The sequence below is a fragment of the Phascolarctos cinereus genome, unplaced genomic scaffold (genome assembly GCF_003287225.1).
Source record: "Phascolarctos cinereus isolate Bilbo 61053 unplaced genomic scaffold, phaCin_HiC Scaffold_5;HRSCAF=322, whole genome shotgun sequence".
NCBI classification, from domain to species: Eukaryota; Metazoa; Chordata; class Mammalia; order Diprotodontia; family Phascolarctidae; genus Phascolarctos; species Phascolarctos cinereus.
In genome coordinates this window covers 194,738,764-194,765,228 of record NW_027555958.1, presented here as the reverse complement: position 1 = coordinate 194,765,228, position 26,465 = coordinate 194,738,764, and the positions used below count along the sequence as shown (strand labels likewise).

At 36.5% G+C, this 26,465-nt stretch overlaps 1 protein-coding gene across 1 annotated transcript in view; it reads left to right on the top strand.

Moving 5' to 3' along the window:
• Positions 1-26,465, top strand: part of CD109 (CD109 molecule) — a 167,204-nt gene that overhangs the window by 108,110 nt on the left and 32,629 nt on the right. Inside the window, 9 exon segments of the mRNA XM_021000156.2 lie at positions 2,874-2,894; positions 2,897-2,950; positions 3,331-3,391; positions 6,265-6,430; positions 10,217-10,334; positions 12,066-12,179; positions 15,736-15,954; positions 19,364-19,508; positions 21,485-21,661. Of these exon segments, the coding sequence (XP_020855815.1) occupies positions 2,874-2,894; positions 2,897-2,950; positions 3,331-3,391; positions 6,265-6,430; positions 10,217-10,334; positions 12,066-12,179; positions 15,736-15,954; positions 19,364-19,508; positions 21,485-21,661 (1,075 nt within the window).

Genomic DNA, 26,465 nt, shown 5'->3' with positions numbered 1-26,465 from the left:
GAGGATATGTGACTTATACACTTGTAAGGTCCTGGTGGGCAAATAACTAAGGATGTTAACTAAGAATTTTAACCTGCGCAGATGATGACAGAGAGAATAGCTTTGGACACATTTGGTATACATCTGATTCTTGTTATAAATAATGATGTTCTAAAAGTGGCTAAATTATGATACTCTAAAAAAGCCTTTTAAAATGATCATTGTACATAGCCTTGTTAATAATTTTGTAAGATTAATAAGACTACAACCTTTCTCTTTGGCTAATAGAATTCTCCTTGACTGAGCCCACAGTTACCAGAAATTAGTTGACAGCATTCCTAGAGGGCCCATTGTCTCCTAAGTGCTATGGTGGAGGCAACAGAAACTTACTTATGCTTGTGTGTGGGTGTGTATATGTATTTTGGCTTCCTCAACTAGACTGTAGAGTCCTCAAAAGTGTCTATTGTTGGGTTAACTATAAAAAATAAATATTAAAAAAATGACACCTTTGTGGAGTTTGCAATCTGGTTACTACATGGTTGTAGACTAAATAGCAATTACGAAGGAAACACCAGCAAATGTAACTTTACTGTTTCAGAAGCTAAATTTCATACTTACGTGTCTGTACATTCTTAATATGTCTCTGTATGTTGTTGTTGTGGTTACAGAGTTGAATATGACTAAAATGACTGACCAATCTGTTACTGTTGATAGTCTAGGTTATAATCTAAATGTCAAGGACTATGTTTGATTTATACAGTATAGATAATGGTAGCACTGTGCCATAAAGGAACATGTATTTCATGAATGTTTATGATGATTTGGTCACTGTTTTGGTGGGAACTTTTAGGGTGGAAACTCTCTTCAGAAGCTGACTGGTAACTTGCCTGTAGCTTACAGTAGTAGAGAATTGCTTGGGATGCATAGAAGCCTTACCCATAGCTAATAAGTATCAGAGGCAGGATTTGAACCTGGGTCATCCTGTCCTCCGGCCTAATCAAGTCATCTATCAGTTATGTCATGCTGTTTCTCTTGGCCTTCATGCCTTTGAAAATTATGAACTTAATCACCATCAATAGAAACATTCAAATATAGTCTCCTCTTTCTCTTCTTCCTTGTTTCTTCATTCTCCTTCTTGCTTTTCTTTCTCATCTTTTCCCCTCCACTTCTACTTTCTCCTCCTCTTCTTTTTCTTCCTCTTCTCCCCAAAGGTTAAATTAGATCATTGGGAATAGTATTATTTTCTTGAATGTGAGGCCTGTGAAAGTCTGACCAATTTCTAAGGTTATGCCATATGTGTACATGCACACTACCACACTGTTTTTCCCCATCCTTTTTTTTGGTTCAGACCTGTGATTTCATTAATGTAAAGAAACTCTCTCTGTCAATGTAGATTAGCAATTGTTCTGTAATTTATAGTTTTTGAAAGTTGCTGGGGGGCATTGAGAGATTGAGAGGTTAAATGGCTTGCCCTGGGTCACTCAGCTAGTGTATATCAGAGTGGGATTTGAGACATAAGTATTTGGGATCTGTTAGAAATTTTATACAGAGCTGATGCTGAGAACTAGAGGTCAGGATCTGGGATGTTAGACCTGAAGATCCTATGCCTTGCTTCCTCTGGCAGGCTCAGTTCAAGACTGGTAGAATTAGGGGTAGCTAGGTGGCGAGTATCAGCCCAGGAGTCAGGAAGACCTGAGTTCAAATCCAGCCTCAGACGTAAAACACTTACTAGCTGTGTGACTCTGGGCAAGTCACTTAACCCCAATTGGCTCACCAAAAAACCAAAAAAAACCCTGGTAGAATCAGAATACTTATATTCCAGGACCACCCATCATTTCAGCTTTAGATGAAATTAAAGAAGAAAATACATTTGAAAAACAGAATGGCAACCATTCTTGAAAAATCAAAATAAGACTTATTTAGAGATTCAAAACAATATGTATAAGCATACATATGTATATGTGTATGTGTTTGTATATTTGATCTAAAGCATCATAAAGAAGATGAGCAAATCAGAATAAGGCCTATTCAGCTTTTCTTTAAACACTTCCAGGAATGGGGAGTTAATGGCTTTTTAAAGTAATCATTCCTTTTATGGAATGCTCTAATTATTAGGAAGTTCCTCTTAAAATTGAGTCAAAACCTTCTTCCCTGTAACTTCCACCTATTTTTGTTAGTTTTTCTCTCTACACAAAATCAAGCCTAATTCCTTTTCCACACAGCAGCTGTCATGTCCCCCTAACACTTTTTCCAGACTAAGCATTTGTATTTTCTCCAATTATTCCTCTTACAACATGGTTCCCAGACATTTTATCATTCTACTTATCTTCTTACTCTGTTTGTTGCTGTTCCTTTTGAAATGTGGCATCTAGAGTTGGACATGATATTTCAGATGTGGCTGAACCAGTGTAGAGTACAAATGGAAAATTCCCTCCTTTGATCTGGACACTTTGATTCTTTTAATATGGTCCAAGATAGAATTAGGGTTTTTTTTGGTAGTCATGTCACATTTTTAGCTCAGCTTCAGCTGATGGTCATCTAAAACTGTTTTTTGGAAAACTTAAATTGCTATTGACCCAGTTCTCCCCCATTTTCTACTTCTAAACTTTGTTTTTCTAAGCCTTAATTTTAAACCTTAAAATTTAGATTACTCTCTCTTAAATTTTGCTTTCTTAGTTTTCGCTCGACAGGCTTTTTGAGACTCTTGACTTTTGATTCTGTCATCTAGATTTTTTTCCCTTGGTTCCTACAGATTTAATAAGATGAGGTTACACTTCTATAGACAATATTGCTAAAAGTACTAAATAAGCTGGGGCCAGCTATGGGGCTCTCAGGCATGTTGTTTCCCTCCAAGTTGATATAAATACATTAATCCACTGATTTCTTCTCCTTAGGTGATTCATGAACTGGAATTATATACAACACTGGCTATTATTTAGGCATGTTCACAAATTCCCATGCAGTTTTTCAGGTATGTTTAGATATATATGTTTGGAACCAAAATGTCAGTCATTGTGAAGTCCAGATCTTTCATTGAATCTTGTATCTCTGCAAAGTATAGAACATTGCTAAAATAGCACAAAACTGAAAGAAGCTTCCTAGGATTTTAATCATAAATTTAAAAAAATGCTCACTAGAGGAACTAATAAAGTTTCATGAAAAATAAAATGAGGTCCTTTAGTATCACTTAATGTTTCTTTTCCTTCTCTTGAGTTAGGCTTTTACTTGTTGAGTAGAATTATGAAATGGTACATGTGCTTATGTGTTTCTCTATGAGAGAAATAACAGTTAAAAGAGAACTAATACTTGTACGTGAAAGGAAAATGATATTTTACTACTCTTTCTTTCTAGGAATGTGGCCTGTGGGTATCAACGGATGCAAATCTTGTGCATGATTATGTGTATGAAGGTTGTAAGTTGGATAAAGCAAACCCTCTAAAAACGTTTAGCTGTCACTGTTCTAGATATTGTGTGAGGCAGCATGGCAGAATGAGTAGATGGAGAGCTGGGCTTGGAGTCAAGAAGATCTGGTTTCAAATTCCTGCTTAGACACTTACTAGCTGTGTGACCGTGGGCAAGTTACTAACCTTTCTTTGTCCCATTTTCCTCATCTGTAAAAGAGGAGGATTGTACTTGATGGTTTCTAAGGTCCCACATGTCTCAAGAACTATGATGTTCTGGTCCTCAGAACTATACAGCCCCACAGAGGTGGAGATGGATGGCACATAACCCCCAGTTTCAGGTTTATGCATAAGAGGTATCCAGGTCTCCCCTGATACCAAAAGGGATTGGTGAAACACAGAAGCATCTCATATCTGGGTTGAGAATATATAGCATTGGATTTGGAATAAGAAGTCCTGGCCTGGATTTGAATCTTAATTATTAGCTAAAGTAGAATGAGTATGGAAAAATGCCTTAACTTCTCTCAGTGTCCTTGTTTAAAAAGTAGAGATAATAAGAGCTAAGCTATTTTCCTCTTGGAATTATTGTCAGAAAAGAGCTTTAAAAACAACAAGCTCTCTTTCTATAAATGAATTATTAATACTTATAACAAATATTAATAGTTCAAAGTTCATATGCCCTATAACAAATATTAATTGTTCAAAGTTCACATGCTCCTTATAGTGTTGTTTATGATGCCAGAAGAGCCAGGTATATGTATGGATTGCATATTTATTGATTTTGAATAAACAAAGTAAGCTAATGGAATTTATTTAGTTAGTACAAAACAAGATACATTTTTTAGTAGAGGTTATAAAATGTCTTGATTAATACTGAAAAATGTACAAAATTATAAGACTAGAAGGGCTAATGCTAAAAGTTCTGCTTGCCATGAGGAAATATGACACCAGTATCATCTTAATGCAGTGTCTGGACTTTACTTTCTATGCTGATTAGGGATAATTAATAGGGAGAAATGCCCTTAAGTAGAGCCCAAGTTATGATCTGAAAGAGTAAGCTGAGTATTCTGCTAAGTAAAACCAGAGTTTATAGAACAAGCAAACCCAGTGGGCAAGGTGGGTGTCAGATTTATCAACTGTCCAGCCCCAGAGATATCATCAGCATGTAGTAAGATGGGAAAAATATTATGAAGGGCACCATAGTAGAAGAAGCGAGTAAACCCAGTGAACAAAGTGGGTGTCATGAAGATTTATCAGCTGTCCAACTCCAGAAAGGGCCATCACCATGGAGCAGGTCAGGAAAAAAATTATGAAAGGCACCTCAATAGAAGAACAGAGGTGATGACAGCAATTTAAATGGCAGCAGTGTGTTTAGCCATGCCCCCTTCTCACTTAGGTGCATTGGCTTCACTGTGGGTCTTAATTTCATCTTGGCTGGTCCTTGGATAGCTCTGCCAATAATTTATTTCACAGAAAGCTTACATAAGTCCTTGGGATAAGGAAAAGGATTGGCTCAGTTCCCAAGTTCCTTTTTGTTACTTTGAGTCTGTTTTGTTACCTGCCCTGCTTTTTCAGCTCCTGCAAACCTCTTGGTTCCCAAATTTCCCTGGACTTTTGCCCATCAGCTTTGCTATGCCTTAAGTGTTTCTGTCATCACTTTCTACTTCTATCTGCCTAACCTTTAACCTGCTGCTGGCCCTGACCTTCACTATTGATAAATGCTCTGACTTCTGCTGAGCCACGTGGTTCTAACCTCTTGCTTGCTTTGACTTCCCAGTTCCAGCCTGATCCTTAACTGCTTCACTGATCCTGGCTCTTCGCCTTGGCACTCTGACTTGCTGCTACTCAAGGTGTGAAAAGAGGTAGTCTTTGGAGTATTTTTTTTTTAAGAACTACAGGGAAGGAGGGTCTGAACTTGCTGTTGGGTCTTGTGCATCATAATCAATCCAATCAAGACTTTTAATACATTTTTTTAACCATAGGTTTTGTGGATTCTTAATAGAGACCAAGAAAACCATCAGATCATAAATAAGCTGTTCCTGAGCAGCTGAAAGCTGTTTTGTACTTTTGGTCTTTGTTTATAGATATATTTCAAAGTCTAAAAGTTATCTCTGTTAACTAGGAACATTTAGTCCCATATATTATGTTAGGGCAGTGGTTCTTAACCTGGGATTTGTAAACTTGTTTTTAAAAAATAATGTTGATAGCTATATTTCATTATAATTGGTTTCCTTTGTATTTTATGTGTTTAAAAAACATTCTGAGAAAAGGTTCATAAGCTTCACCAGACTGCCAGGGACTCATGACACAAAAAAAGGCTGAAAATTCTTCTATATTAAGTTATGCTAATTTCACATATTAAAACAGTTGCATTTTTTTCAAATTGACTATCTTTATGAACTCTAATTTTTCTCCATTTCTTTTCTTAATTTGGCTATTCTGAACTTTTATATATTTTACTCCTATATAAAAATGAAAATTTAACTTATCACTAACTATATACAAATTATATATGCTATATATACTACTGTAATCTTGCTGAATTATAGACAGATTTTTTATTTTGTGTATGTATTTTTCTTGCATGAATTTTAAAAAATCTTGCACGTGAGGGCCTGTTAGGACACTTTGATGGGAAAAAACGCTGGACTAGAAGCCCAGGGATCAGGATTCTAGCTATTCCTGACCCTGCCACCATGACTAGCTGGTCACTTCCCCTCTCTGAGCTTCTGTTTTCTTCTTTCTGGAGTGATGACGTTAGAATAGATAATTTCTAAAGTCCATTACAGCTCTAGGACTCTGTGATTCTACTAATAGCTATAATAAAATAATTATACATTTCCTTCAGTGATTTTTTCTAATGATTGAAAACATTTGTTTTTAGTTAATGGAGAATTTTTTGACATGGATGATGGAAGCGAAGCAGTTATGTTGAAAAATGATGGAAATGACATGGATCTAGCTCTGGCAGGCGCATTTCCAGGGGACAGTGGTCCATCTATCAGAAAACATTTTCCAGAGACTTGGCTTTGGATGGACTCCAATATGGGGTAAAAGCTCACAAAATTCTGACTTTTTTATTTTCTTTTTTAGAATTTTATTCAGAATGAGCTTATTTTTGTGTGCATTTTAATGTGTATAGTGTGAATCATGTTAAAAATTAGATAGAATGTCTTATTTTTGATGGTTATGTCATTGTTAGCAATATGAAATCGTATTTACTAAGGTCTAATGCATGTGGGAATATTCTAGGTAAGATCAAGACAGAAAATGGGACTAAAATTTTTCTGAAGAGCTAGTTTTGATTTGGGCAAGTAGGTGGCACAGTAGATAAGAGTTCTGGGCCTGGAGTCAGGAATACTCATCTTTCTGAGTCCAAATTTGGTCTCAGACACTTACTCAGTGACTTTGGGCAAGTCACTTAACATTGTTTGCCTAGGTTTTATCATCTGTAAAATGAGCCTGGAGAAGGAAATGGCAAACCACTCCAGTATCTTTGTTAAGAAAACTCCAAATAGGGTTATGAGAGTTGGACATGACTGAAGTGACTGAAAAACAACAGAATTTTGATTTACCTCATCTTAAATTTGCTGATGAATTCATTGCTGCTATGAGTTCTATACACTGATTAAAGGGGGAATATACTAGTTATTTAATAGGAGACCAAATGTATTTTCTTGCTGTACTTGTCCTTCTTTCTCTACTATGACTTTCCTCAAGGGATGAGCTGGGGAGACGGTAGTAACTATCATATAGGCTGAAAACATTCAGCTCTGACAACCCCTTGATCTCTCTGGCTTGGGGATCATGCAGTAGCTCGTGTTCAGCTGGTTGGAGGATGGGGTGGGAGGGATTTGGGGGTAGGGATTATGAGGGGAGGTAGGGAGGGGACTGAAAAAAAGACATAGGTCAGACCCTCAAGAAAATAGTCTACATCAGGGGTTGGCAAAACTATAGCCTGTGGCTTTTGTCCTGGGCAAGCTAGGAATGGTTTTTTACATTTTAAAATAAAGTTTTATTTTTATTTTGAAATGTAAAAATCATACTTAGCTCATAGGTAATACAAAAACAGGCAGGGCTGGCCCATAGGCAATAGTTTGCCAAACCCTGGATTATATTAATATTGACAGAATTAGTAGAAGTCCATACAGACAAAGAGAATACTTTTATACAGGTTAGGAGAGAAAGAAGCTCTTAAATATTTACTTCTTGGATAAGGTACATAAGAATATTGTTGATTTTGAATGTATTAATTGAACAACAGTAAACATTTATTTTGTGCCCATTTTGTATAGGATACTATGCTAAGAGTTAGATGAAAAAATAAATGACACATTCTTTGCCATCAGTTACTCAGTTGATCAATAAGCATAAACTTGTTTGAGGCAGTGTGCTAAAAACTGGAGATGTAAAGACACAATGAAATGGTTCCTGTCCTCAATGCCCTTACATCCTATTGGAGAGACAATATATGTGTGTCTGTATATGTCCATACACATATATGTGGATGGAAAGTAAAAACAATAATTCTTATCTAATACTTTAAGATTTGTTAAGCACTTAATAAATATTATCTTATTTTATCCTTAATAATGACCTTGGGAAGTAGGTACTATTATGATTCCCATTTTACAGATGAAAAACAGAGGTAGAACAAAGTTAAGTGACTTGCCTAGCACCACACAGCTAGAAAATGTCTGAGACCAAATTTAAACTTAGGACTGACTACCAGGCTAAAGGTCCAGCACGTTATCCACTACACCACCTAGCTTCCGAAGGTACCTTGAGGGAGGAAAGCATCAGCAGCTGGGGGAAGCAGGGAAGGTTTCATGTACAAGCTAGTGTTTGAGCTTCCCTTTGAAAGAAACTAGGATTTCTAAGACATAGAAAGGAGGACAAAGTGATTTCTAGGAATGGAAGATAGACAGCCAGTGTCTGTCATAGAGGCATATCAAAGACATAGAGATGGGAAATAAAGTGTCTTGTGTGACAGCAAAAAGTCCAGTTTGGCTATAACATAGGGGAGTAATGTATGAGGCTAGAAAGGTAGACTTGACCTAGATTTTGAAGATCTTTAAATGCCAAACAGTGGAGAAGAGTATGTATTTGCTCCTAGAGCTATTAGTAAGTATATTGTTTATTGAGTATGGCCCATGGTTGGATCTACCCTTTAAGAAAATCATTTTAGCAGCTGTGTGGAGAATGGATTGGAGAGTAGAGAAACTTCAGGGTGGGAGATGAAATAGGAAACCCTGAACTAGGGCAGTTTCTGTATAAATAGAGTGAAGGGGACCAGTTTTAAGTCTTGGGAGTTGATTCAGGTGGGGTACTCTTGATTTCATGAATTTCCATGACTGGAAAGTGGATGATACCCTTAACAGATGGAAGTTCAGAAGAGGAATAGGGTTGGAAGTTCTGTTTTGAACATATTGAATTTGAGATGACTACAGGATGTTTCAAAGTATCCTAGAGTCAATTGATTATGTGGACAGGAGAGAGACTATGGTTGTAGATCCGAGAGTCATCTAATTAGAGCATTATAGGAACTAATGAAGTCATTGAGAGTATATAGAAAGAAGGCCCTGGATACAGTGTTGGAGGGAGCATTCACATTTATGGGGTATGGTCTGAATGAGTTTTCAGCGGAGGAGGCTAAGGATTAGCCAACTGGCAAAGATGGAACCAAGAGACAGCAGTGTTATGAAAACTCAGAGAGAATAGAGTATTCGACAGAGTCAGAGGCTACAGAGAGGTCAAGATGGAAGAGGATTAAGAAAATGCAATCAGATTTGGCGATTAAGAAATCATTGATGATGTTGGAATGGACAATTTCACCTGAGTGATGATGTTGGGAGCTAGGTTTGCATAGAGTCATGGTATATTAGTGGAGATAATTTGCATGCAAATGAATATTATGCCAAGCAGGACACAATAAGAGGATAAGAAAAGCATGATGAGCATTCAGAGCAGAAAGTGGTCACTTCAAACGGAGGGGATTAGTGAAGCTTTTATAAAGTAGGTAGCATTGTAGTTGCAGCTTAAGGAGAAGTAGAATTTCAACAGGTGTAGATGGGTATTAGTTGCAGCTAGTGGATAGAATGCCAAGCCTGGAGTCAGGAAAACTCACCTTCCTGAGTTCAATCTGACCTCAGACATGTACTAGCTGTGTGACCCTGGGCAAGTACCTTAACCCAGTTTGCCTCAGTTTCTCATCTATAATATGATCTGGAGAAGGAAATGACAAACTACTTCAGTATCTTTGCTAAGAAAACCCCTAAATGGGGTCACAAAGAGTCAGAAATGACTAAAAACAGCTGAACAACAAGAAGATGGGTATTAATAAACAGGATGAGTATTGTAGGTATAGAAAACTGGAAGCAGAGACACGGAGACAAAATATGTGTCTATCTGTCTGTCTATCTGGAAGGCACTCAATGCATATTTTTATTGGAATATGAATTAAAATACAGTATTTTGATTTATTCATTGACTACTCAATATTTGTTCATTTATGACCAATAGTTTAAGGTTTACAACTACTAAGTAGCAGTTTTTTGTTGCTTTTAAGGATTATTTTGCAATTAAACTCACAAACTGAGGGGAAAAAAATCTTCAGGGAAAATAGCTTAAGCACTTGACAAGGGAAAGTGACTATGTAGTTTTTCATCTTTGTGTCCCCATTGCACTGCATATCAGGAGCTTACTAACTACCTATTCAATTTAATTAACTGCTCTTGACTTATTTTGAACATGTAAAATGTTAGAGCCAATGCTTGGTTTTTAAATTTTATATTCTTCTTAACTTTGGTTTTGAAATTTTATGTTCTTAACTTTAGTTCTCAGACTGACAGACAATTTGAAGTTACTGTGCCAGATTCCATCACTTCCTGGGTAGCAACTGCCTTTGTGATCTCTGAGGACTTAGGGCTTGGAATGACAACTGCTCCAGTGGAGGTAGCACATTTAAGGACACCTTTATTTAAGTCATAGAGTCATGAAGCTAAAGAAAGTATAAGCTCCTAGATTTCTAGTTTTGTTTATGATACTCATGGGGGCTTAGACTTTCTGACAGTAGTTATTTGTTTATTTACACACATCCTGTGCTCTATCCCTCTTGTATTTCATGCTGTTTATTGTGTTTGACTGATAAGTGTGTTGCTTCCAAATACAGAATGTCCCAAAAGTTTTAGTACAGTTTTAAGCTTTAACAAGCTTAAATTATAAATTTTAATAGCTTAAAACTGCGCTAAGATTTTTGAGTTGCTTCATGTATATAGGGGTCAGCTGAAAATATTCCTATTAAGAATCTTGAGTTCTGTTGCATAGCAACCCAGAAAGCTGTTCTTTTAGGTGACAAGTGACAAGATTTCTATAGACCAGAATTCAGGAAGTGTGTTTGTTATACTTGGGTTTTAAAATCAAAATTGCTGAAGGAAGTGATTTGAGCTTCAAACTAGGCTGATTCAATTTATAAGGGGCCTTAGGGGAACCATTTTTGGAACATTCTTTTCACACCTAGGTCTATGTTATAATGTCAGAGTTTTAGCTACAGTGAATTGTGTAGGTATAGAAATTTCGAATAACTTTTCTGGTAACTTCATCCTTTATTGAGTTAATAAAACTATGACTCATAGCTCCTACACCTTCCTGGTATGCCTCTTAGGATGCTAAGAAAAGCTGCTTAGTCTTCACAATTTTGAATTCCAGTGAATATTGTGTTTAAATGCACTGCTTCTGGGTCCCTCTGAACAGGGTGGTTACTGTCCAAACAACTCCTGCAAGAAATGGAACAAAAGTAACATCATCTCTCAGATGTAACATAGAAGTAACATCATTCCTATCCTGAGAGCCTCTCAATTTTTTTTCAAGCCCCTTGTTTAAATGAATAAAACAACTAGACATGAGGGTAGTGGAATAAGTGGAAGAGAATTTTTTGAGCTGTTGCCAAATGCGAGCTCTTAGAAAATCCTTGGAATTCTTCAGTCTTCATATTTTGATCTTTAATGCCCATGATAATGTCTAGGGCTGATTATCACCCCAGGACACCCTGGAAACAATGTATTTGCATGTAGAACTCCCTTGAATGGAGAAGGCTTGCATAAAGCTCTGTAAACTTTCACTAAGAAAGCAATTTAATGGCAGTAACCAAATAGGTTGTTCATTTAAAGGTTCAACCAGGACCCTCAATGTGTAGGTTAGTTCACAAGGGGGTTATGCAGATTAAATGAGGTGATGGGAGTAACTCAATAGAGATGCAAGGTGGTAGTATCATGAGCCTTAATAAATTGATTCCTCAAACCCTCTCCAGGATGCTATTTTAATAGGAACATTTCTTTATAACAACAACAACAATGACAATACCACTACCACAAATAGTTTGGATTTTCCTTTGGTTAAGTCAAATAAGTAGTTGATTCTAGTAACCAGTGATCCTGCAATACATAGTCTCATGAGAAATGAAGTCACCATTTTTTGTATACTTCATGCAACATTAAAAGATCTTGGACTTCAGTGGTGAAAAGGACCTTAGAGGTTGTATCATTCAACTTCCTTATTTTATAGATTAGGAAATTGGATCTTGGAGGAGTGAAGTGATTTGCCTGAAAGCATATAGGTAATAGTAGAGTCACTGGGAGGATTGTTTTCCATTACATTAAAAAATTATTCTTTTTTTTTCCTTTACAGCTACAAGCCTTTCAACCATTTTTCATTTTTTTGAATCTTCCCTACTCAGTTATCAGAGGGGAACAATTTGTTTTGGAAGTAACCATATTCAATTATTTAAAAGATGCCAGTGAGGTAATGTATTCAAGCTTTTTAGGAGCCTAAGCATTTATATCTCATGGGACCATATATGTGCACTTGCATGTCTATGTGTGTCTATGTTTGTGTATGAATGTGGCAATTTGTTTTAGGCAGGTAAGTAGCATAGTAGATAGATCACCTGGCCTGGATTCAGGATATCTGAGTTCAAATGAGGCCTCAGACACTTACTAGCTGTGTGACCTTGGACAAGACACTTAACTTTTGCTTGCCTCAGTTTCCTCACCTGTAAAAGGAGGATAATCATAGCAACTACCTTGCAGGATTGTTGTAAGAATCAAATGAGATAGTAATTGTAAAGTGCTTAGCACAGTACCTAACACATAATAAACACTATATAAATGTTAGCCATAATAATAATAATAATAATAATAATAATAATAATAATAATAATAATAATAATGATGATGATGATGATAATGATAATAAAAAAGTTCCTAGTATCCAGGGGTCTAGCTGGGTCTATCTTTAAAAAGTTTTTGGGTGATTGCTGAATTGAATATTTGAGTTACTTGCTTCTGTTTCATAATACTTAAGAATACTAATAATGCACATGAAGCCTTTTTTCCCTTTCATTCCTTCCCAGCATGATTTCTTTACTCTAGCTTGATCAGTCTCCTTACTATTGATAAGATTAAGATGATCCTGTGTCATTTTCTTATTGATTCTATTTATAATTAATTGATTTTGTCCTGAAACTGCTTTTGTCCTGTAACTGCTTAAATAATGTTCTTTGTCTCTGAACTTGGTTCAGAGTTTAGATGGCCTGTAATGGATTGAGTTAACAAATCCAGCACTCCTGCCTCAAGGAATTTAACTGACCTTGGAGAATGTATGAGAAAGCAAGGGAGTTTGCGCTTGATATCTATATTCCACCAGGATCTTCAAGGATGTCTGTTTTGCTGTTCAAAAGTCTGGGCTGCCATCTTGTACCTGGGCCCAAATAAAAAGCCTTTCTTAGTCTTATGAGAGAAGAAGGGGGGTGGGGTTATTGCTAGTCCCCATTACCAAATCTCTAACCAATCATGTTGTTCCTTACACCTCAGTTCTGTAACCAGTTGTGTTGCCATTAATTCTATGATATCATCTATTCTGCTCTGTGCTTTGCTTTGTTCTCCCCGAAACCTATATAAAGGGAACTGTCCTTTTGCTTGAGGTCTTTGGCATTAATGAAGGCAAGCCATTGACACACTTAGTGACTGGTGGCGTGCCCCTGCCAATACATGTTATCTTGCATGAAGATATGCCTCAGTTTACCCTTTTGTTAAAATTTAATTGCAACACTATCTTTGAGACATGTCTTTTTCTCTTCCATTATCTTTTTCTTAAATTGTTCCTCCTTCCTGGAATAAATTGCCATCTACGTTTTTCTATTCTATTTCCATGACATTTTTCTTTTTTCTTTTTATTTTCTGCAAGAAGAAAGTTTACTTTCTTTTTTGCTTTTTGATGAGGCAGTCGGGGTTAAGTGACTTGCCCAGGGTCCCACAGCTAGTAAATGTCATATGTCTGAGGCCAGATTTGAGCTCAGTTCCTCTTGACTCCAAGGCCAGAGCTCTATCTACTGCACCACCTAGCTGCCCCTAAAGTTTACTTTCTATGAACGTATCAAACAAAATGTTGGGCTTGACTGCTGTCCTTTTCCCTTTTGGTTTGTACTCCCTCTGTGCAGGCCATGTAGTGAGGAGAGGGCCACACAGAGGTCGCATTCTTCCAATTTTAACAGCAGAATTTTATTTCCCATTGGCTCAGGGCACACACACCTAGGCTCTGCCCTGTGGCTTTACTCTGGGCTGGCCCAAGATTTCATTTAAGACTTATACCCAGAACATACTCCCTCTTCATCTATACCTGTTTCTGGGTGGCTCAGATGAGGATGTGGCCTCTTCAATTATCCTCCCCAGTTCAAAATGTTCTCTTTTTCCTTAGATTTTCTCAGAGAACTTTCTCTAAATATTTTCTTTTCTTTATCATCTTATACCTTTTGTCACTTTTATTTGTATGTGTCATATCCTCTCCCCTGTTAGACTGTAAGATCTTTGACATCAGATTTTCGCCTTTTCACAATGCCTTGCACATAATAAGCATTTAATGTTTTTGAACTGAATTGTTAAAGATTCTCCTCTCCAAAAAGCCTTACTTTTCACTAGTACTTGGTGCTGAAGTCACTAAGGAACATGGAAGAGTTTTCCTGGAGGTTTTTCTATATTAACCAGGATTGGGAGAAGCTGATATCATGACATGCATGTCAAAGCAGAATGGTGGAAGAAGAAGGGGCTGGGAGTAGCATTGGGAGCAAAAAGAATGCCAGTCTTCTGTCCTAGTGATTCAGGGAGATTAAGAAAAGGAATGACTAGCCTTGGAGAGGGTTTGAAGGGACATGAAGTGCTCAGGAGAATGTCCAGACTTTAATGGATGAAAATGAATAGTAGCATTTGAGGAAGATATTGAGAATGAAGACAAGTTATTTTTTTCCCTTAGTGATGCAAAAGTTTACAAAGGCTTGCTTAAATTATATTGATGATAGCATTCATACATGAAAGTAGGCCTTTTTATAAAAAAAATTCTAGCCATCCAATGACATAGGAGAAGGACAATGTTATATTGCTTTGGCAGCAGAAATCAAGCTAAAGGGTAAATAGTGTGGTAGAAACTGCCAAAGAGAAAAGATAGATCAAACAATAGGATGTTTTACTTTTATCCTAGCTTTATTATTTCTTCCAGTGTTTGTTCATCACTTCATTGGCTTATCATTCTTATCATCTTTGGTATCACTTGTATGAATAAGAATGAAAGCTTTTGGAAAATTCAGATTTAGAAACATTTAATTAAGAGTAAAGTAATGCTTCACGGATGGAAGGGGAGCAGGCACATTGGCTCATTAAAGTTAATTGAGGTGTGGTGATTAAAAAAGGTTTTAGAGACATAATATCTGGGTAATTTAATCATTTTATTAATAAGGCCAGCATGTTTATTAATAAAAGGATGGTAATTTGGCTGTCTCTCTTAAACCAAAAGATAATCATGGCATCAGGCTCACAGGGTGGGAGCCAACTATGATTGGCTAACAGTTAATGAGAGAATGAATATTACAATGAGGGGCTGAGGGTGATATCATGTCACCCTTGGACAGACAGATTATCTCTATACCCAGAATAACCCCAGTCTTGGACAATTTAGATAAAAGGGTCTGTCTCCACTCAAGCTTGATTGAATGGAATTTACATCAGACTACAGATTCCTTGTCAGGTTGGGTGGAGTCAGATAGAGGAGAAGGTTAGCTCAACCTTCAGAGACTGAGGTCTTGGAAATAGAAAATGGGGGAACTTGAATCTCCCCAAATCATTAATTATTAATAATCATTTCTCTCAGAGGAAAAGGTGTGAAACCAAATCTTTATTTCATTAACTGCATTTGAGGGCTGTGTTAGATGCTGTGAAACTGCATTTATAATTGATTCAAGTTCATGAATATGGGTAGGAGAAACTTCAAAGTTTTAATATAAAAACAAATGTGTTATTTTATTTTGCAGGTAATGGTAACCATCAAAAAAAGTGACAAGTTTGATATTCTCATGATTTCAAATGAAGTAAATGCCACAGGACATCAGCAGTCCATACTAGTGCCGAGTGAGGATGGGAGAACTGTGCTTTTCCCAATCAAACCAAAGCAGTTAGGAGAGATTCCAATCACTGTGACAGCAATTTCTCTCAGCGCCTCTGATGCCATCACCCAGAACATTTTAGTAAAGGTAAGTAATTGAAGGATTAATTCAGTTACAAATCATATTTTGTCAAAAAGGAAATAAAGTTAGTAGAGTATTTTTATAGCTATTAAATTCTTAGGAAAGAGCTAAAATAATTTTGTTCTGATGCGTCTTATAGTCAATGACTTGCTGCTCTCTGGAATACAATTTTTTGGGGGAATGTTTGGCACTTTTCCCATTTAAAGTTAGTTGGGGAATAAGACCATAACCAATTGTCTGTTATAGTCAATTGCATTTGAGAGCTATTAAAATTGTCTCCTATTAAAGTATGCTTAAGGCTACATGAAGAATTAATTTGATTAATCTCAAATTAGACATTGTAGGAAGAAGAGGTGTAAAAAGCTTATTTTAAGTAAATCTTTACATCAATGACATGTTATATTATGAATACTTGACTTTAAAATCCCCTCAAGCTATTGTCTGTAACTCTTTCATCCCTTTCACTGCCAACATTCTAGTATTATTCATTCTCCCTGACTCTATTTCATCATCACCCACTCACTTCTCAACCCTTGATAATATGGCTTCTTATGCCACCATTCTACTAAAACTGCTTTCTCAAGGGTTATAAATGAGTAAATTACATGGCCTAGTGGATAGCACTGAACTTGAAATCTGCAGACCTGGTTTGAGTAACTATAGGCTATGACATTTAGTAACTACATGAGTATGGACAAGTCCCTTAAATTTCCCAGAGTCTCAGGCTCCTCCTCCTCCATAAAGTATGGATAATAATCTAGAATTACCTACCTCACAGGGTTGTTCTAGGTACTTTACAAATCTTGAAGTCATCCAAAAATGTGAGTTGTTATTATTTCTGAAACGCTAAAGGCAATGGCATTTTCTCAGTTCTCAGCCTTCTTGACCTCTTTGTCACTGTTAACACTGGTGCCCAGAATTCCTCCTATATAATCTCTTCTTCCTTGACTTCTGTAATAATGCTCTTTCCTGATTATCCTTTTTACATATCACTTGACTGCACCTATTCATTCTTCTTTTGTTGGTTCCTCATCTTTTCTCCATCCTTTAAGCAAGGGTATTACCAGAGCTTTGTTTTTATATCTCCTCTCTTCTTCCTACCTCTCGATTCCCCTTTTCTTTTCCTTCCTCATTCTCTTTTGCTTGCTGATCACATCTGCTAATTTGGGTTCAATAACCATTGCTCTGTAGATAACTCAAATCTATATATTTTTTCTTAGTTTCTCTCAAGAATCAAAGTCCCACATCATTTCCTGTCTTTGGTATAAAAAAAACCTCAGTATGTCTGAAGCTGAACTCTTCATTTTTTTTCTTCACAAAAATATTCCCCCTTTTTTTTTGTGGCTATCACCATCCTTATAGCCCTAGAAGTTACAAAAGCATCTGGCACATCATAAGCACTTGACAAATATTTATTGATTGATTTATTGATTGATCATTCTGGTAATTCTAGCTTCAGAGCCTCAGGGTCATGCTAGATTCTTTGCTTCCCTCACTCTGCATCTTTAATCAATTGCCAAGTGTTGTTGATTCTGTCTTTACAACATTTCTTAAATCTGTCTCCTTTTTATTTACCTGGCCTAGACTCAAGGGTGGGTAATTTTCAGCCTGGAGGCCACATGTGGCCCTCTGGGTCCTCAAGTGTGGCCTTTTGACTGAATCCACACTTCACAGAGCGAAGATTAGTTTGGATTCAGTCAAAGGGCCACATGTGGCCTGGAGGCTGCAGGTTCCCCACCACTGCTTCATGCCATCATCACCTCTAACTCCGGCTATTATAATAACCTCCTGATTGATATTCTTGCTTAGAGCTTTTTTCTTCCTCTCATCCATCTTTCACACACCTGTCCAAACAACCTTCCTAAAGCATAGGTATGATTTTGTCAACCCTCTTGCTCAAAAAACCTTCCATGGCTCCCTATTACTCATAAGAACAATACGAACTCCTTAGCTAGGTATTTTACACCCTCCATGTCCGGCTCCAACCCACATTTCCAGTCTTGTTTTACATTTTCCCCCTTTATACACTCTATGTCCCAGTCAAACTGACCTATTAGCTATCCCCCAGACTAAATATCTATCTTCCACCTCCAGGCATTTGCACAAGTGATCTCTCATGACTGAAATACATTTCTTTCTCATCTTCACCAAACTTCAAATGGCAGCTCAAGTGCCATCTCTTTTGTGAAGCCTTCCCTGATCTCCTAGGAATCAACCTCAGGGAGCACAAATGTGCTCTCTCAGTCTTCAGTTGTCTTGCATTTAGTTAACTGTGTCCATGTCTATTTTGGGCAGGGATGGTTTCGATTTCATATCACCAGTGTTTAGCACAGTCCCCATATACGTAATAGATATTCAACAAGTGTTTATTATATGAGCAAATAACGATAGAATGAAATGCTTGTTGGCAGGAGCTAAACACTCAGTTATTTTGTTATTTTTAGGCTTGATGACTCATTATGGAAAATTCCAATTATTCCTTTGGAAGGGGATTTTCTTTTCATTTAAAAATTTTATTTTTAATTTATAGAATAAAACAAGTACTTCTATAACATAGTACAATAAAACAGATGATTGGTATGAAACTGCAAATCTACTATGCATAATTTGCTATTCCTTTCCAATATACAACAAAATTATCACGTAAATTTCTTTTGTTTTCTTCCCTTCCTCCCACCTACCACCCTAGAGATGGCTACCATTAGACACAAATAGGAAAGTGATTTTGAAAGAATTCTAATTATATAACTATCTCTTCCTTACTTAATTAGAAAGCACTTCTCTGTTTGAAGAGTTTTCAAAGACCACAAGCTCTTTGAAAGTAGGAATTATTATTATTTTTTGTACTTTTATTCTCAGCTTCCAATCCAATACCTACCACTTATAGGTACTTAAGAAATGTTTGATTGAAAGAAAGTTGATGGAACATGTGGTACAATGGACAGAGCTCTGGAATTGGAGTCTACTGACCTGGTCAATTAGCAAGTTAGTCAGTGAACTCTTATTAAGTTCCTACTACTTGTCAGACACTAGAGCTAAGCACTAGGGATACAAAAAAAAAAAAGACAGACAAAAGATGTTCCTTGCTTTCAAGCAATTCACATTCTAATGACCTGGATTTGAGTCTTGATTTTTCATTTACTAGTTGTGTAAACTTGGGCAAGGCTCTGGACCTTTTAGCCTCAGTCTATTGCTTTGTAAAATAGGATTAATCATATTCATAGTACCTCATGGTGATGCTGTGAGGAGTTTTGTAAATTATTCGAATTATTACAAATAGTCACCACAAATGCCTGGTTATTTAAAGCATGATTTAAGATACTGTATAACTAGTTAGGTATTCTCATTTATAACTAGGTCAGTTCTATAAGTGGCTAATGGATATGGAATTAATTGTGTTTATTTATCTTGTTAGGCTGAAGGAATAGAGAAATCATATTCACAGTCTCTCCTTTTGGACCTGACTGGCAATAAATTATCAACTACAGACCAAACTTTGAACTTCACCTTCCCTCCTGATAGGGTGATTGGTAGTGAAAGAATCCACATTACTGCTATTGGTAAGAATATATTGTATTGGTTTATGTGTTTTTTTTTTTATGCTTGTAGCTCTATAGATTTTTTCTCCCTGTTAGTCCCTATTAGGAGATGGGGGGAAATGATATCAGCCTCTACTGAGCTCTGACTGTAGTGTGAAAAGGCATCTTACTTAGATAATAGATGACATGTGTCCATGATTTAGTAAGTTAGAGGGAGGGATTGAAGCAATATCTTTAGTATATAGAAAAAAACTCTGATCAATCGCAGATTCTGACTTGTTTTGGAACCTGAGTGACTTGGGTCTTTCTGGGAAAATCATGAAGATGATTTTGGTAGCAGTGGCACAGTTCTTCAAGAGAAAGTTACTATGTAAAAACAAAGTCAGTTTTGCTAATATAGAATGGAACATTTTACTGTATTCTCACAGTGCTTGTAGGTGCTAAACAGAGCAGAAACACTACAGTCAGCTCAGATTATGAACACATCTAACCTCGTCTTGAGGTTTTATTTGGAAATAATTTTAACTTATTCTAAGTTTGCAATTTTCTTATTTCTATGAGACTTAAAATAGATGGGATCAGAAGGAGATGCCACCAAAACTCTAAACTCTTGATATTTCCTATAGTCATAAGAAATCCAGGTGTTAAATGCTCACTGCAGTGTTCTCTAGAACACAAGTAGTCAAGACCACAGGGATCTTCCCATAGGCTTCAGGCAACACAGAACTGCAGCCTTTTAATTCAGTTTCTACTAGCATCAAAATAATATTTAGGTCAATGTGAAAGCATAACCTTTCTCCAAATAGTGATTATACAGCTGTGTTTTACAAATAGAATAACATGGCTAAAGGAAAAATTTTAATTAATGACATCTGAATTTAATATCAGTGACAGGCCACCAGGATTTTAGGCTCTGGGACAAACATCTTTGTTTTACTGTCTCAGGAACTCTGTTAATTCACATCTATCAGGGTAACCATCCTTTCTATTTTTCTATTCCGTATGTTCCCCACTTGTCCTCTGAAAACTAAAACTAAAACTAAAACAAAAACATCCAGTTTAAGCTGGAATTCTCAGAAGGAATAAGTGTGTTGTGTAGAATTTTGAGTTTTCCATTCAGTGGGAGCCATTTGTCCAAGTATCCTCCATCGTGTTGGAATGCCATGCAGTGGGGAAGGTAGCAATAAAGAACATATGCTCCAAACTCTCATGTAATGGGGGAATTGTGCAGAAGCAGTAACGAGAAGGGCAAAGCTGGGGTAAATCTCAAGCAACCATGCCCTGGCCCGAGGCTGGTATGGCAAAATGGTAACAATAACAAATGTGTCTAATAATGGAAGGGTTGGTCCTCTAGAAAAATCTACCAATGTCTTTATTTGGGGGCCCAGTTTATAAACTTATACAATTGTCTTTATTAGAAGGAGCTCTTTCAGTTGTTTTGGTAATAGTGTACTAGTGTACCTGGCTTTCCACAGCCTATCCAACGTTGGCTACCACACCAGTCTTTGTCATCTTTGCCAATTTGCTCAGTGTGAGGTGAAATCTCATAATTGCTTTGATTTTCATTTCTCTTATTTGTGATTTGGAGCATTTCTTCTTGTTAATTAATTAATTATTATTAATACAAGTAAACTAATGGTGATTAATACGAGTAAACTAAAAGGAGAGCAATATAATCAATTAAACTTGTTTGGCAACTATTTACATTTTAAAATAAATGAAATTCAATCTCTAAAATGTTATGTCTCCATTATGTCTTTTTCCCCCCTGTAACTCTCCATCATGATTCTTTTGTTCATTCATTTGAATTCATTTTTCCTCTTATAGGGTTTGTATAGGAGCAGCTGATATAGTTTGCTGTATTCCTTCATTTTCAGGTTTTTGTTATACTTAGTTCTCTTCTTTAGTTATATGAATGAAATCTACCATCAAAAAGTTAATAGTTATAAAGTGTTTATAGCATGGCCCCATACATGAACTCAATCTTTTCTTTACAGGAGATATTCTCGGGCCTTCTATCAATGGTTTAGAGTCCTTGATTCGGATGCCCTATGGCTGTGGTGAACAGAATATGATCAACTTTGCTCCAAATATTTATATTTTGAATTACTTGACTAACACAAGACAACTGACAGATAGTGTGAAAGACAAAGCCATCTCATTTATGAGGCAAGGTCAGTATTTTAGCAAACAGACAAATTGCTAATCAGAATTCCCCCTTGCTGAGCTGAAGACAAAGATTGTATACATAAATCACAATGGGAAGGGAGTGGGGAAGTTGGATTATAAACAATTGCTTCCAGGGCTTGAGCAGTTTCCCAAGACAAGTTTACAAGTAGAAGACAATACGACAATTTCAGAGTCACAGGGGAGCAATATTGTTCAAGTCTTTGGGGATTGTTACTTGGTAGGTCACAGGACCAGAGAGTTCTGTGATGGGAACAGGTTCTACAATCTTTGATTCGCTTCACTTAAGGTAAACAGGCACAAGAATATAATAGTTGTTGGAGTGTTGTCAAGGGTTTGATTGATCATTTCAAGCTGCATTGTGAGCTTAACTCACAAACTAGAAGAGGCAGTGCTTGAGAAATCTGAATTATTAGTATATTCGTTACACACATCCTATCAATATGAAGATAATAATTCCTTTTACATTCCCTCATTTGGAATGACCCTTTAAGGCTGATGAGGAACATTCATTTGGAATATGATTTTTAAAAATTTCTTGATTACAGAAATATACTATAAAAGGAAAAAGAGGGACATAGTTATCATATAACAGGGGAAAAACTCCCTTAGCTCTGTTTGATTCCAGGCCTGAGTCATATCTGACAGCCAATCATGTAGTTACAGAGTGTTAAAGGCAAGGCTCAAGATTAACCAGGTAGAAATTTTCCTTTTCCAGAAATTCACAGAATTAACACAGGTTTATTAAGTGGAATGGAATGGATGAAAAGGAAATGGAGCAAAGAAGCAAAAGTATTGCTTTGCATGCTTTGCTCATGAGTTTGTATGAAAAGGTCCAGGGTTGGATGTAAGATCTTTCTAAATTTTCCTTTTTGTATTTTTTTTTTCTGTTTCATGCTTTCGTTTATCCTAAACAGAATCCTATTCATAGAGGAATTGTGGCATCAAGTCTTAAGTTTGTGTTAGCTCTGGGTTGTAGATAGCAATTGGCTAGACCAGGGACATGTGTATGATCATAACTTGAGCCAGGGAGGTGGAGCAATATAATATAAAAAGAGAGAGGAAGCAAATGAGTACCATGAGTCCAGAAGTCCCTTCTGTAGTGAATAGCAGGTTGTTGAATGCCAGGTTTGACATATACAGATCTGTGTAACATGGTAGAGGTGGAAGCAGCATGTGAGTATATAAGCAGGGATTGAGAACCAAAGATCAAATGAAGCACGAGGGAGCAGGTGGAGAATGGATCTGAAACAAGGAAATCAGGAGCAATATTAAAGGCTTTGGTAGCATCATTTGGTTCCACAACAGTACAGCCAGAGGGTGATTGTTGATCCTAGGACGGAACTCTGTTCTGCTTTATGTAGGCCAGCGTGGGCTAGGAGCTTTCCCAGACTGAGGTGGAGCTCTGGAGGTCCTGGTGGTTGCTAATTGCAGCCGAAGTATAGGGTTGTAGTCCCTGGGGAGAAGTCCTCACCATTTTCTGTTTTGTATCCTCTGAACTGTTTAATTTTCAGTCCATGAAGTGGAATCTTTTAAATATGGATCAAGACACAATTAGCTTACCCCCAAACTGTCAGTGTAGTTTTAAGTTTTAGTAGCTTTAAACTATTCTGTATTTTAGATATATAGACAGTTGCTTTTGAAAGGACACTAGACACAGGCATGACATTTTCTGCTAAGGGTTTATAGATCATGAGTATTTGGGACTATCTCATAGTTTATCTCTAAGGTACTTTTTACTAACAAGCAGGAGGGATTTAGGTGAGTTGCTTTAAATGAAATAGGAGAGAGACTATTATTTATGATTGCAATAATTTTTTCTAAAGATAAAACTAAACAAGACTCTTGGAACAATGTAGGTGAACTCTATGTTTCAAATACATTTTATAAACTGCAACTATGACTAGTCAATATTTGTAATTCTAAAATAAGCAATTCTCATAGTTATATAGCTATTCTGACCTTTCCCCTTAATGTTTTGTTTTTTAAATTAAGTTTTTTTCAGTTAAAAATATTTTTATTCCTCTCATCTCCTCTCCCTCTACTGGAGAAAAAAAAAAGAAAAACAAAATCCTTGTAACAAATATGACTAGTCAAGCAGAAACAATTTTCATGGTGGCCCTGAACAATGATCAGTTATGATTCCAGAGGACTGATGAATGAATAATGCTACCCACCTTCTGGGAGAAAGAGGTTAGGGGGTGAATATGCAAAATGAAACTTCATTTTGTGGTAAAAGAAGGGCCATATGAAGGGCCAAATCTCAGTGTCTTTTTTCTTCTAAAAATGACTTGTGTTCATAAGAATATTTATTTTTTTAAGCTAAGGTGCTCCAAGGTAACTTTTCAAAAGTTTAGGGGCATCTCAGAACAAGAGTGTTTTGTAATTCATTGATCTTGTAAAGGTTAGGGATGGAGGTGAAAGAAATTTATTAGCTTTCCACAGAAATGAAAAAAAAACATGTTCCAGCCTTTTTTAGGAAGCTAGGGGTATATGATTTCTGTGGACTACATTTGGAAGTGATTGGGGAGGTGTTGGAAAACTGCCATGGAACTCTGAACTACATCTGGCTTCTATGGACACCACTGAACTAAAATGTATTGTAAAAGTAACATACAAATTAATGGTATTAAGTAAAATGATATTAGGTCAGAAACAATCTGTCTCCTTTTAAAGACTGAATTATTTATTTTTGGTTACACTTTCTGAAATTCCTTATATGGTTGGTTTTCATTTAAAAAAATTAAAGTGACTTTGGTGAGTCATTATTGTATTATTAAATCTGATATTTGGATGTGTTTTTTTCCCACTTAATTCATTCTTTGGCCTAGGAGAGCAATACTCTTAACATATTGTGTTTAGGCCAAAACAATTACCGCATCAATGAGTGAAGTAGGAAGGAAGAAAACAAGCATTTATTAAGCACTTATTTTGTGCCAAGCACTATGCTAAGCACTTTACAAATATTATCTAATTGGGAGATAGGTGCTACTATTGTAATCCCCATTTTACAGTTGAGGAAACTGAGGTAGTGTGCCACTTAAATGCTTTACTAGGGTCACACAGGTAGTTTGAGGCTGGATTTGAGCTCAGGTCTTCCTGACACTGGGTTCAGTGCTCTACTGTGCCACCTAGTGGCCTCTTCCGTTGTTGAAAAAGAAAAAAAAAAAAACCCAAACCTCCACTAACACCCAACATTACAACCAAATGAATTTTATTTTATTGCAGATAGTTAACCTGTTAATTGAAGATTTCTCTCAGGTATTTAATTCTTAGGGCTATATCACCTGAAGCTCAATTTTGTGAGTAATCAGAAAAAGTGTTTAGTTAACGTGAATTGTTTTCTCTAAATAAAAGCAGAAAAAGGAGCAGGTTTTACAGCTCTCATTTTGTAGATCAAAGAATGATCCTGAGACAAGAATGAAAAATCCAACAAGTGCTTCAGGAAAAAGAACTTATAAAGGTCCCCATTTGCTACCTTTTTCCTTTCTGATAGATTGTGAAGAAATTGATCAGACCTGCCGTGAAAATGTAATTAATGTAGGCTCCAGGAACCAAATTTATTTGGAAATAATATTAGCAACTAAAGTAACCAAACCATTTATTAATTCATATATTTCACTGAATAGTAGCCTCCATTCTTTACTGTGATATTGTGCAAAATGGCTTATTTGGAAATTGGAAAATAAATGTCAAATTAAAGCATATATATTTATGTCGGGCTTCATAAAAATAGCAGCAGTTAGTGAGAAACTTCTTTTTAATTAACAAGCATAAATACCCCCCATAACAGTAGTTCTTAACCTGGGGTCCATGGACAGATTTCAGGTGTCTTGGCCATTTCCCCCTTTATTCATTCATTATTTATTTATTATTTATTCATTTATTATTCATTTAAAACCATTGTTTTAAGAGGGGTTCATAGTCTTTACCAGGCTACCAAGGGAGTCCATAACACACAAATGTAAACTTACTTTAGATGGTAACCAGGATGGACTTTAATTATGCTATATGAGGATTAGTTAAAGGGACTGGAATGTTTAATTTATGCTGGAAAAAAGAGAAGGAATTATGGAATAATATATTTAGAGCTTTTGGGATACCCTGAGAGGACCTTAGAGAACACTTGATCCCATCTTCTCATTTTGCAGATGAGGAAACGGGCTCAGAGAGACTGTGACTTGCCCAAGGTAACTCAGGTAGTAAATGGCAGAAAGAGGAGTTAACTGAGGTCTTTCTAACTTCCCATCTCACTCTCTCTATGACATGCTACCTTTCCAATATCCCCGCAAATACCTGAATGCTTGTGGAAGAAGAATTTTATTTGTTGTATTTGGCCCTGGAGGGCTGCACCAGGACCTGGAAGGTAGAGGGAGCAGATTTCAGCTCAATATAAAAAATTCTTAATAATTAGAGTTGTCGTTAAGTAGGAGGGTTTCTCATTTCTGGGGGTCCTCAAGGAAAAGTTTGATGACCAACTGTTGGGAAGGTTGTAGATATTATTCTTTATTTGGGGAGCTATTGAACTAAATATCCTTTCATGTCCTTTCCTAACATTAAGATTCTATGATGACAATTTAGATTTTAATAATAATTCATGTTCATAATATAAACTTATAGATGGCATCTATCTTCTCTATCCACCATCTATCTATATCTATCTATCCACCCATCATCTATCTGTCTCTTTCTCTCTCTGTCTCTGTGCATCTCTCTGTCTTTCTATTTCTGTCTTTGTCTCTAAACTGGCAGCTAGATGGCATGGTGGATAGAATGCCAGATCTGGATTCC